Here is a 12,563-nt window from a genome sequence, read left to right as displayed (position 1 = left end):
TTGATACATCTCAGAGCATCTCCAGCGTCTTTCCCTCCACCCCGGAGACCTTCTGTTAGGTGCGGGGCTGTGCTCTCCCGAATGACTTCAGAACCCGGCAGCGCCTCGATTTCCCGTTCTTGTTACGCTTGCAATCGCAAAAAGATCCGATGCGACAAGAGCCTTCCATGTCTATCGTGCACGCGGTCGGGCAAGACATGTTCCTATCCGCCGTCAGGGCCACGAATCCGGCGGTCGAAGAAGACTATTTTGGAGGAGATGGCCTCCCGCATTTGCAGTCTCGAAAAATCTCTTGCTAAAGCGACAGAGCATCGAGACAGCGTCAGCGTCCCGTCTCCAGCCCCAAGCACCGGCAGTGCTGAACCCCTGCTAACGGAAACGGCATCCCCTCCCCAGCCAGCGAGAGAGATACGTCCGCGTCCGAACAACCCCAGCTATCGATCCAGGGAGGATGTGCTTGTCCAGAAGGGATCGTCCAGCCAGTACTTCAACGAAATTCTTTTGTCTAGGGTTTTAGAAGAGGTGAGAGACCTTGGACAAGAGGTGGGCTTTGGATCCGACTACCATTCTATTTCTAACCTGGTATGCAAGGTTCCTGACCCATGGTATAGGAATCAAGCATCGAGTCCGTCTTGACCACGGCGCCAGCGGGCTCACCATGCCCCCCAGTCTCCCCATTCAGCGCCTTGGGAATCCTCTCCTCCCCCTTTCCCTCGCAGACACTCTCTGGGTTTCATCCGCCGAAATCGGTGGCTGTGAGGTTGTGGAATAGCTACGTGAACAATGTGGAGGGCTGTGCTGTACTGAAGCTGCTGCATCTTCCCACCCATGAGGTCGAGGTATATTCAACTATCGACAGACCAGCCGCTGCGTCTTTTGAGAGCCACGCCCTGTGCTTCGCCATCTACTTTGCCTCAGCCGCGTCTCTTGACGAGCCAGACGCCCACGCGATTCTCGGACAGGATATGTCCGCTCGCCTGCTCGGCTTCAAGGTTGGCCTAGAACAGGCGTTCGCGCAGGGAGACTTTTTGGACCGTCCAACCCTGACTGGGCTCCATGCATTGGCGATATATCTGGTATGTACCATTCCTCGCCATTGCCCCAAGCAAGCAGTCAATTGGATCTAAGGCATCCCTAGTCCGCGCTTCGTGTCCGTAACCGCGGCAAGGGAATCTGGGTCTTGAACGGCCTTGCCATTCGTATAGCAGAGTCATTGGGTTTACATCGCGACGGGGAACGACTTGGCCTCTCCCCATTTCAGTCTGAGCTCCGTCGTCGCCTTTGGTGGCAGCTCCTCAGCCGAGACGGTCGCGCAGGCGAGGACTATGGTCTCGAAGACACAAAGGGCTTGTTACTGACGTCCGATGTCAAGCTACCCCTCAATATCGACGACGGAGATCTTCGTCCAGAAATGAAAGAGCTGCCCGCCGCAAAACAAGGCTGGACGTCCATGACGTTCTCACTCATCAACATCGACCTTGTCAGGACCATGCAGACATTAACAGCCATTGCCTCGTCCTCCACGCCTTCGTCTCCGCCGAGCGAGGACGAGAGAGCACAAATCACGAAGGAGACCAGGACGCGAATTGAGGAGCGGTTGGTGCACTGCAATCCAGTGATACCGCAACAGCGACTGACGCTTTACTGCTCCCTATTCTTGATTCGAAAGCTTGACTTCGTCACGCGACAACAGTGGCTTTTGTTGCGACATCCTGGAGGCTCTCGCGAACACTTTGCGACCGAGGAAAACCTCATCGAGGCCCTGGAGGTCTTGGAGCCGAGGCTTGATAACGAGGATGAATTGTTGATGCAGTTCGCCTGGGCCAAGAAGGCCTATCCACAATACCACGTCACAATGTATGTTCTGTGGCATTTATGCGTCAAGCCTGAGGGCCCTAGCGTGGATCGGGCCTGGCAAGCCGTAGAAGTTCTCTTCTCTGGCGAGCTATGGGACGAGATCACCTCAGGGTTTGGATCAAAGTCAGCAGTGCTAGCGGCCCTTAGGGCCAAAGCCGTCTCGCTGAGAGAGAAAATACAAGCCCGAAACTTAGGGTGGGAGGCGAGCAACGGCAACGGCAACGGCAACGGCGATATGGGCCTTCACACAGGAAAAGGTCCGTCAGGGGTTGCAACGAGCCCTGCCTCTCTGTTTGGAGATCCGGGCAGTGACAAGCTCGGTTTCGACATCGACATTGACAGTGATGTATGGCCAGATTGGACCACACTGGCGCAGGGTTTCCAGCCAGATGGCCAGGGATTCTTTGATGATTCCTGGAGATGAGAACTAAGTGTTTAGGCGATGTACTCCGTATTCTGCCCTGCTCTGTATGGAAGATTAGAGTGGTTATTTCAGAAATGGCTGTAGGCACTTAATAGGCACCTAATAGGCAAGTCTAAGGTGATTCAAGCTTTAGTCATGCCATTATTCCTCTTTACAGCTAGCGTATTTGCGAACCGCGTAATATCCTTATTCATCTTGTTGTTCTTGCCAGTCCGTTCATTCTTCCTCTTCACTTCTCCAAAGTTGTGGACCGGACAGAGAATCCATTTTCTTTTCCCAAGACAGTGTGTGTCTCTTAGGTCTGCACGACTCGGTCTCCCGAGATCGCTTCGATGTCTTCTCGACCGAGAAATCGACATGAATGAATGAATGAATGACTTGTCGAGCCTTGCAAACATGGATAGCCTATGCCTCACCTCACTCCGTCAAAGCAAGAGGGGGGTGCAGGACAACCTTCATCCCAACCATGAAGCTTCACAGGCTAGCTCGCTCTCCAGAAAAGATGAACTTCCACAGAGGCGAAGCTACTGCAGCATAGAGCGCCCGCACTGAGCGTGGCAGCCTCAGCCTCGGTTCGTCCTGGGGTAAGTTGTCGACCCCACACTTACTGTTGACTCGACCAGAGAGACTTGCTTTCCACCACTTTGAACTTGTATAAAAGGCGCCCGACCCTTGAATGTGCCCGCACGCCTCTTCTAGCGGTTGTCTACCACTTGCACCCGTGTGACTCGATCCCGCTGTCGCCTGTCAAAATGTCGCCGCCGCCGCCCAGTCTCAACACGCCCCTTACCAAACTCCTGGGAATCAAGTATCCCATCATGCTGGCCGGCATGGCCCGCACCTCAGGCGGCCCCTTGGCCGCAGCGGTGTCGAATGCTGGGGGCATCGGGACCATTGGGGGCCTAGGATACACTCCGAAGCAATTACAAGAGGTGCGGTGCCCCTTCAATTCCGAGATACGGGTCCATCCGCTGACACTCGCTCCAGATCATCGACGAGCTGAAAGCGAACCTCGTCGACCAATCCCTCCCGTTTGGCGTCGACCTCGCTCTTCCCCAAGTCGGCGGCAATGCGCGCAAGACGAACCACGACTATACGCACGGGCAGCTTGACGAGCTCATCGAAGTGACAATCAAGAACGGCGCGAAGATCTTCGTCAGCGCAGTCGGGGTACCTCCGGTGCGCACCATCCAACGGCTCCATGATGCCGGGATCCTGGTCATGAACATGGTGGGCGCGCCCAAGCACGCCGAGAAAGCCCTGAAGGCCGGGGTGGACATTGTCTGCGCGCAAGGCAGCGAAGGCGGAGGCCACACGGGCGACATTGCGAACAGCATCCTGATCCCTGCCGTGGTGGACGTGGCCAAAAAGTACAAGAGCCCGTTGACAGGGGAGCCGGCGTTGGTGGTAGCGGCCGGTGGGATCTACGACGGCCGCGGGCTCGCGAGCAGTCTGATGCAGGGCGCCGTGGGCGTCTGGGTGGGCACCCGGTTTGTCGCCGCCGAAGAGAGCGGCGCCAGCAAACTGCACAAGGAGGCGGTCGTCTCGGCCGACTTCACAGACACCATCCGCACCCTGGTCGTCTCGGGCCGCCCACTCCGCGCCCGGATGAACGACTACTTGAGGAAGTGGGAGAGCCAGCCCGAGCGCATCCGGGAGTTGACCGACAAAGGGATTGTGCCCATGCAGTATGATCTAGAGCAGGAGGAAGAGATCGACATGCCCTTCCTCATGGGCCAAGTTGCCGCCATCATCAGGGATGTCAAGCCCGCCAAAGATATAGTCGAGGACATGGTTCGGCAGGCCATCGAGGTGCTACAGTTGGGGACTTCCTATATTGAGGGGCCCCGGAGTAAACTGTGAATGAGGGTCGATCGTGAGAAAATCATTGCCAATGCCAATGCCAATGCAAATGCAAATGCCAAAAGTAAAATGTGCCAGCCTCTTGTACGACGACAAGTGATTTCCATTGTGGGCTATAGAATCCAGCGAGCGATATCGATAGCCTTGTCGAGAAAAATACGGATACGCATACCAGGTACAAATGCCACCTGACGAGCAGACGACGACCGTTCAATGCTTGACGCCATTAACGACAGCCGCGGCTTTCTGGCCGTTTGCCTTCAGCATTTCCGGCGGCGGCTCGGGTCCAAAAACGGGCTTTGCGTCTGCGATGTGCGCCTCCAACTCCTCTTCTCCTTCGTAACTCTCCTCGTCTTCTTCCCCATCGTCGTCGTACTCATCTTCATACTCACTCTCGGTACGTTCTCGGTCGACCTGCCCCTGTTGCGTCGGCCCACCGCGGCCCTGGTCCTGCATGGTCTTGATGATGTTGCGCATCTGCTGTTCTTGCTTCCGAAGTCGATCCAAATCCTCCTTGTCCCTCGCGCGCTCCTCGGCCATTTCGAGAATGTTTCGATTGGTCTGGTCGTGCTTTCGAGTGAGAGTCAGGTTCTCCTTCTCCAGTCTCTTTGTCTTCTTGGACATCTCCTCCATCTCCTTGCGGAAGGTGAGGAAGAGCTCGTTGCTGTTGTTAAGAGTATCTTCGACCTGCTGCATTGTGAGCAACAATTTCAGCTATTGTATTCACCAAAAGAGTTGATTGGAGACAAGAGTTGGACTGACCTGTTTGAATTTCTCGACGTAGATGTTGAGTTGACTGCGCAACTCGGCCTCGGTATGGGAGAAGGTTGAGACTTGGTTTGTGAGGGTGCGACAGCGTGCAGCCTCTGCTTCGGCCCGGCGGCGTTCAACTTCGTACTTTGCCTGTAGGTGAGCAATTTCGGCGTCTTTATGGCGAAGAATGGATTTGAAGTGCATCTCCCGAAGCTCGGCCTGGTCTGCTAGAACCTTGCATCGCGTCTTGAATCTGAAGGGATATCAGCCACCGCCTCGAGATAAACTGGAGGTCAACACATACAACTCATCTAGTTCGAGGTGGAGATTTTCAGAATGCGCCGTTGTATTGCCGTTCATGACCTCTTGGACATCATACAGCATCTGATCCAGGCGTTCATTGATCGTCACCCGTGCTTGCTTCTCCGTTTCTTCTAGCTTCTTGTTCTCATCCTTGAGCTTCTTGTTTTCCTTGGTCAACTCCCGGCACAGCTTTTCGAGTTTATCCTTCATTGTAGCCGTCTTATTGTGCTCCGATTTAGACCGTTCTTGTTCTTTCTGCAACTGGTCTGCTCGCTTCTTGTTCCTAGCATAATCGCGTTCCAGCTTTTTCATCTCGCCCAGTAGCTCCTCATATTTCTTTTGTACAAGGTCGAGTCGGCTGAGGGGGCCTTCGACGCTGTTGATCAATTCGTTCAGATCTCGGGTGGCCTTCTTCACTTCACGGTCCACTTCTGCCTGTTGCGTCTTTTCACCAGCCTTTTCTTGCTCCAACTGTGAAAGCCGCGCTTGGACTAGCTTCGCATTCTCTTCTGCGGTGATTTGCTTGTCTCTCCTCGCCCTGCTTTTCTTGGACACCGGGGGATACACATCGTGCTCGTCGCCATTGGGGGTGCTTGTGGCTTGAGAGGTAGGACTTTGAGCGCTGGTAGCCATGGGGCCGGAGATGGCGAGGAAGGGTTGCTTGTGCTGCAAGTGTCCTTCAACGGCGAGCCTTGTCTGCGAAACTCTTGAAGAAGGTTTTGCCAGACGACATTGACCCGGGATGCGGACAGCCAACGGTACGGCGCTAGGTTGCACCTGACACAGGGCGATGCGGACAATAAGATACGATGTGAAGGGCTGTCGCGTGTGTCATGTGAGTTCTGGGTAGAGGCAAAGACGGGGTCAGAGACAGGAAATCGAGGTGGAGGATTACAGTAGGATGCGCAGATCTGAGACCATGGCCAAGATGAGGTTTAGGCTTGGGTGCAATGTGCAATGCAGTGAAGTGCCGTGCCGTGCCAAAATACCCTCCAAGGCGGTGGCGGGCTTATCCTTGCGCACCCTCCCAGCTATCCGTACTCCGTACCTAGTACTTGTACACTGTCTAAATTTTCATCATCTGCTCAACACAAGTAATACTTGATTTCTATGGCAAAGAATGTCTCGAATCAATGCTATAGCACATCTTAAGTGTTTGGTCCCCTACCACCTGATCACCTCTTCCACGGTCACGGCATCAGATGCGTCGGGATTGAAGTGTGGACTGCCACCCACGCTCTTGGTGTATCGAATCTTGGCTTGCCGACCAGGGCCAAATGTCGGATCAAGACGCCTGATGCGAACGTGTTCCAGAACCTGGCTCGCGTGGTGCAAGTGAACGTCCGACCCATCTGTGGCCGAAAGACAGCGTCTCGCAGCCTCCTCTTCCATGTGCATGATCCTCTCCACAACCAGTGCGGTGATGGGTGAGGACCAGACACCTTCTCGACGACGGCAGTCCCACAAGATGCTCAACGCACGTCGCGTGAAGACAGGGTCGCGACATCGCATGCAAACTGTCCACAAAGCTTTGATAATGCCGAGACTCATTATGAACGTGTGTCCTCAGGTTGTCGTAGGAGCAGATGTCTGCGGGTCGACATCATTCGTCTGTCTGTCCAGCTCAACCCCTTTGAACAATCTAAAACGATCTGATGGAGCTCGGTCTCGAACTGGTCCCAAATCATTTCACTCCCGTTCGGGTTGATTTGTAGCATGGTGTTGAGGACATTGCGCCAGATCAGTAAGGTGAGCATCCCCGACTCCTACTTATTCAACCCTCTTGGGCCTAAAGCGCTTCGGTCTTGGCCGTCTATCATGTCTTGAAGTACAACGCACCATCTCTGGTATTGGTTCAGTATTACCGCCTGTCTGCAGTCTATTTTCTTGCAGCTGTCCCTCTGAGAGGGTCTCTGGATGGATCAACAGGCTCTCCGCATGGTGGAGCAGAAGTGGCATTGAATTGAGAAGAGCGCAACAGGTGAAGACTGCTCTATCAATGGACTGAGAAGCTGGTGGTATGGCGTATTCGAAGGATCCTGGAAGCTGGCGTCGCCGATCTCGATCAATTGTGTGTCCATTCGAGCAAAGACTTCTTTGTATAATGATCGCGGGGCGAAGGCACAAATGATACCATCCATCTCCGGCCTCTTATCAACCACCCTGGCAAAGATATTCATTCCGCTCCTCACATGGCCAAGTGCTGATTGATAATGGCCTCTCAAAGTCTCGTAACAAGTGAACAGGATGCAGGTGGACAAAGCAACGTCGGTGGCCTGGTCATTTGGAGGAAGTCCGAATCGACCACAAGCTGATTGCTCTGCCATAGTGTTTGGTGGCGAATTCGAGCTCGGTTGAGTCATCTTCCAAGTTTCCACCCGCCACAAAGAGTTCATGCAGGCTGCTCAAGGCTATGATAGCATTCTTGATGGCGAGCTCATAGTGAGCGACCAACAGAATAATATCTAGACCACAACTCAGATGCAAACGGGTGGTTCAGCACGCCGACCGTTCTCGACTGGAAGAACTCCAATGCTCTCGACTCCGACTCGAGAAGAGGCGAAGAGCGACCACTAGGCTGAGAACAACCTACAGGAGGTACGTAGTTGACAAACCGAAGGGGAGACGATCTTCTGGCTCCCGACACAGGATAAGGCTGATGGTATTCACAAAAGCGACTCAATCTCGCACATTTCCGACATCGAGGCCTAGGCTCGTCACATTTGACTCTTCGCACTCTATGACAAGTCAGACAAGAGGGCCTCCTCTTATGAAAAGCGTTGCGAGGAGGAAACATATGGAGCTGTTTCTCCATCAGCGCCTATACACCACATACCTACAGGTCGAGCACCCCATCGTAGATCTACCACCACCAATGCGGATATTTCTAGCAGCTGGTTGTATCATGGCCAGCACTGTATGTCTACAATGGTCTAAGCAACGAAGCAACCTCGATTCAGAAGTCAAACGGGTGCAAGGTGCAAGGTGCAAGAACAAGAGAGACGACGGAACGGAACGAGGTCACTTAGGCCTTGGTGTGACCTGTGACCTGTGACCCCAAGCAGTGGGTGGCTGCAGATTGTCCGATCCCGATCTAACGTCATGTTGAGGCGGTCAGGCACACAGGTACCAGAGGCAACTAACAAAGCTCGTCTCGTTAACCTAAATAGAAATAGAATATCGTGCAAACAAGACCCGCCACCGCCGTCGTGTTCTCTAGAGCAAAGGAGGAAGAAGCAGAAGAACTTAGGTAGGGCTTAAGGGTTAGGGTTAGGGTTAGGGTTAAAGGCGACGATCTAACACCCAATCAAGTTGGTCATAGACGAGGCCTTGGCATTGTGGAGTACATTCTACGTACTAGTAGTAGTACTGCAGTGCCCACCTGCCCTTATAGCACTAAGCTTCTATCTAAGGAAAGCTTCTATCTATATGTATATACCTACGTAGTATGTATTCAGACAGGTCTATCTGCCCACTTCCTAGCTTAGTGGTGTCCGTCTGCACTAACTACGAGAATAAAAGGTCCGAGGCCAGCTTCATCTCCCTGCAGGTCCCAGGTCCCCAGGTCCCAGGTCTTGATCATGGTACGTACCTGAGCTGCTTGCAGACCGGTCAAAGATATAAATCCTGGTCGTGCCCATCCATCGGCATCAAAGGTTTGTCCTCCATTCACAAACGCCTACTCCCTTGCCCGTCATCGTCACCCGTTGCCCTGATCCCTCCAGCCGACACCATGTTTCGCTTCAACTCCAACTTCCCCTTCCTTCTTGTCCTGCTATACCATTTGCTCCCTTCCACTACTCGTCGCCCAAGTCAACTCACCAAGCCAGGGACGGAGATCGATATCAACTCGAACTCAATCTACAGAATAGGCAGTGTCAGCAAGATCTTCACCATGTAAACTTTTCTCGTCGCCTCCGGGGAGAGCGTGTTCTCAGATCCGATCACGAAACACATCCCAGAGCTAGCAGCTTGGGTGTCAGGCAACTTCTCCGACGGGATCAACACCATCGCATGGGAGGATGTCACAATTAAGGCCCTTGCCAGCCATCTAGCAGGCCTTTCCAGAGATATCCCGCCTGCCTTGGCTTTTGACCAACAAATTGCTAATCTGACTGGTCTGCCATCGGCCGGACCACCTCCAAATGTGGCATACTGTGGCGCGGATGTCTTTCCGGTCCTATGCAACCGAACTGGTATGTATATGTGGCACTCGCCAGGACTTGATCTCCCAGCGCTAGCCAGCCAGCCAGCTGACCAGTTCTCAACATAGACTTCTTAGGTGAGTCATGATCTCAAAGTGGCATTCCCGTGAACCGGGTGCCGCTGTACCCGATCTCGTAGCCGTTCAAGACTTTATACGGTTTTATGTCGCGACAAGCAAGCTTTAGCTCAATACCGAGGCTCGAGAGCGATCGTCAACTCTGTTAACTAGTAGGTACGACGGGTCCTTCTTAGCTTCCCTCGAAGGGATTATCGGGAACAAATACCGTTTGAAACAATGCAATTTCGGATCTCGAGATCTTATACTCGTCGTTCTTATACTATAGACCGTCAACGACCTTATATTCAATCCCTGAGAGATATCGAATCTAAGTCACCTAGATTCCACACGTGTTCTATTAGACCGCGGCCCGACTCGCTACGTTCTTCACCGTGTGGTCTGCAGTATCAGGTAAGCGATCTCGAGGACGTCGAAGAGTAATAAATACCTATACGTGACGATTAGCTGGTCCGGCGTAGGCGAACAACCTATACCCAAAAGCGCGTTTACCGCCATCTTCGCGAGCAGCCTGACCAACGCCAGCTACCTTCAGGGCCCGTCGATCCACGAAATTTGGTGGCAACTCAGTAAAACCGGTGACAGTAAGTCGATTCCCACTTTCCAGTAGAGGGTCTGGCAACGGTTGACTCGATTGGTTATATCCTTTCACTGACACCACGACTTGGAACGGTATACCGAAGTCCCGACGCTCACAACACCTAACGCAGACCGATCCACACGTGTTCGGTCAGAGTTAGGTGGTCGGTGGATGGCCAGCCGGCTTTCCGGGCGGAAGAGAGTGATCACCGACACATCGACTATTTCCAGAGCCTGGAAAAGTTCCACGAGGAAGGCCTGCCTGACAGACTCCCTTCGCACCTTGAGGAAGACGTAGGCCGCGAACTGGAAGACGAGGTTCAATCGCTCAGGCGGGTTACGGGCGCGAGAAGGCCCTCAACAAAGCAAACAGCCACTCTCTGTGTTCAAGATCTCACGTCCTCTATCTTCCCGGATCGCGCCCTGTCGACGGCGCCTGCCCCACCAAATTCTGTCAGCTTCGATTGGATAGGCAGGCGTTCTCTCATCAAGAGGAGACGCTCTTCTGGATTTGCGTTCACGGGAGCAGTCTGTCCAAAACGCAACGCAACCAGCATGCTTAATCTTCAAAAGATTACTTTTCTGAAATTGAAAGACTATGCAGACGGGACGGGATGACTCCCTCAACCCTGGAAGCCGCGCTGCTCGCGCAGAATGTTTCCAGCTGTCAGGTAATTTGATCCAACCGTTATGCCCATAGTTGGTGGGCTTGCAGCGCACCGGTTGCCGGCTGACACTCAGCACTCCAACACTTCGATCGCGGATCCTGGTCGAAAATCTTGCAGTACGGAGTAGTGGGTGCGGAGACAGATCTCTAATGCCCATGACATCTCGAATCTCCTTCCCGAGCGACGGCGTCGCCGGCTGCCAGATGAAATTCCTCAATCGGTTCTCGTGTCCCAGGGGTAACCCGCATCGGGGTGTCAACAGGTAGATCCTCGCCCCGGATGATGGACGATCCGGGGGTCAACCCTCTCCACTCGATCGCATCCAGCGCTGATGGCCGTCAGATCCTCATGGGCTCAACGTCACCTGAACGTCAAAAACAGATCACCGGGCTGGATGAGGAGGGTTCGGAATTCCAAACACTGCGCTTAGACCATTCCAGTGTAGAATTGTCTCACCTCGATGCGGTTCTGATCTTATTTCCCATCATTCTCGATGGTTCAACCGTCACTGTCGGCCGGCGCAAGAAATCCAGCCAGTGACTATAAGATGGCGTACATTCCTTTGGCCCAGGTTTGGATACGACAGCCTCAACTCCAGTCTCTCTTTTCGCACTGTACCTTCTAACGCCTAGTGTTTTAGTCTTTCAATTCACTTCTTAATATACCAATTCACCATGAGGAAGAATCTTGCTCTGTTGGCCTCGGGCCTATGGGCCGCGCAGACCCTCGCTCTTCCGACCTTTCTGTCCCCGAGACAATCGACCAACATTGATCCCACCATCCTCCAGTTCGCACTGACGGTCAGTTGAATGTTCGTGTCTTCAGACAATTGACTGACTCCGCCTCCAGCTCGAACATCTCGAGAATGCCTTCTACAAGGGAGCTCTCACCAACTTCAGCCAGTCCGACTTCGAGGCGGCCGGCTACTCGGCAACTTACTATGACAACCTCAAGTACATTGCCAGTGATGAGCAATCGCATGTTCTGCTCCTCACCTCTGCGATCACCGCCGCTGGCTATACTCCTGTCGACGCTTGCCAGTACACGTTTCCCTACACGGATGTGTAAGTCATACGCCCCTCATGCAGAAACCGGACTCTAATGTAGACAGCAATTCCTTCATCACCCTCTCCTCTGTGATCGAGGGTGTGGGCACATCGGCCTACCTCGCCGGTGCACCTTTGATCACCAGCAAGGGATACCTTACCGTCGCCGGATCCATCCTGGTTACCGAGGCCCTCCACACTTCCTACCAGCGCGCTGCGATTGGTGAAGTCCCGATGGCCAACCCATACGGCACTGTCAGAACCTCTTCCCTCCCTCTATTCGTTTAGAAAATTGACTGACATATCTTCCAGCCTCTGGATCCGACTTCCGTCTTCACCTTGGCGGCAGGGTTCATTGTCTCGTGCCCGGCTAGCAATGCGGCTTTGCCGTTCACACCTTTCCCGGCCTTGACCTACGATGCGGCCGGCAACTGCCGATGCGAGGGACCCGACTGCTCTCCCGATATGGCCATCAAGCGTCGATCCGAGGACTGCGATGTGCCTGATTCGTCTGCAGGCTGGGAAGATTGGGGCTCGTCCGCGTCCCCAAGTGCTTCAAGCTCAGGCAGCGGCTCCGGCTCCGGCTCCGGCTCCGGCTCGGGCAGTGGTTCAGGTTCAGGTTCAGGTGCTGATGCTGGTGCCGGTGCTGGTGCCGGTGCTGATGCTGATGCTGATGCTGATGCTGATGCTGATGCTGATGCTGATGCTGATGCTGATACTGGTGCTGGTGCTGGTGCTGGTGCAGGTTCAGGTTCAGGTTCAGGTTCAGGTTCAGGTTCAGGTTCAGG

General features: G+C 53.8%; 5 protein-coding genes across 5 annotated transcripts in view; 3 read left to right on the top strand and 2 right to left on the bottom strand.

The window, feature by feature from the left end:
- Positions 1-258: 258 nt before the first annotated feature.
- On the top strand, positions 259-2,281 carry A1O3_08535 (uncharacterized protein; the record flags this gene model as incomplete). The annotated part of the gene is made up of 3 exons (XM_007738632.1): positions 259-522; positions 612-1,076; positions 1,139-2,281. The coding sequence occupies 3 exons, from the start codon at positions 259-261 to the stop codon at positions 2,279-2,281; spliced, it is 1,872 nt and encodes a 623-aa protein (XP_007736822.1).
- A 752-nt stretch (positions 2,282-3,033) lies between these two features.
- On the top strand, positions 3,034-4,144 carry A1O3_08534 (oxidoreductase; the record flags this gene model as incomplete). Its single annotated transcript, XM_007738631.1, has 2 exons — positions 3,034-3,213; positions 3,269-4,144. 2 exons carry the CDS (start codon positions 3,034-3,036, stop codon positions 4,142-4,144), a joined length of 1,056 nt encoding a protein of 351 aa, XP_007736821.1.
- A 210-nt stretch (positions 4,145-4,354) lies between these two features.
- A1O3_08533 (uncharacterized protein) lies at positions 4,355-5,833 on the bottom strand (the record flags this gene model as incomplete). Its single annotated transcript, XM_007738630.1, has 3 exons — positions 4,355-4,834; positions 4,907-5,150; positions 5,202-5,833. 3 exons carry the CDS (start codon positions 5,831-5,833, stop codon positions 4,355-4,357), a joined length of 1,356 nt encoding a protein of 451 aa, XP_007736820.1.
- Positions 5,834-6,364: 531 nt separating this feature from the next.
- Positions 6,365-6,751, bottom strand: A1O3_08532 (uncharacterized protein; the record flags this gene model as incomplete). Its single annotated transcript, XM_007738629.1, has 1 exon — positions 6,365-6,751. The coding sequence occupies one exon, from the start codon at positions 6,749-6,751 to the stop codon at positions 6,365-6,367; it is 387 nt and encodes a 128-aa protein (XP_007736819.1).
- A 4,652-nt stretch (positions 6,752-11,403) lies between these two features.
- The window catches only part of A1O3_08531 (uncharacterized protein), a gene marked incomplete at both ends in the record, with an annotated part of 1,994 nt that continues 834 nt past the window's right edge, over positions 11,404-12,563 (top strand). Inside the window, 4 exons of the mRNA XM_007738628.1 lie at positions 11,404-11,529; positions 11,579-11,793; positions 11,841-12,030; positions 12,088-12,526. Of these exons, the coding sequence (XP_007736818.1) occupies positions 11,404-11,529; positions 11,579-11,793; positions 11,841-12,030; positions 12,088-12,526 (970 nt within the window). The remainder of the gene's footprint in view (positions 11,530-11,578; positions 11,794-11,840; positions 12,031-12,087; positions 12,527-12,563) is intronic.

This window comes from Capronia epimyces (genome assembly GCF_000585565.1).
Source record: "Capronia epimyces CBS 606.96 chromosome Unknown aczIQ-supercont1.8, whole genome shotgun sequence".
Classification (NCBI taxonomy): Eukaryota; Fungi; Ascomycota; class Eurotiomycetes; order Chaetothyriales; family Herpotrichiellaceae; genus Capronia; species Capronia epimyces.
Note: the sequence above shows the minus strand (reverse complement) of the source record. Positions and strands in the feature narration are given on the sequence as shown.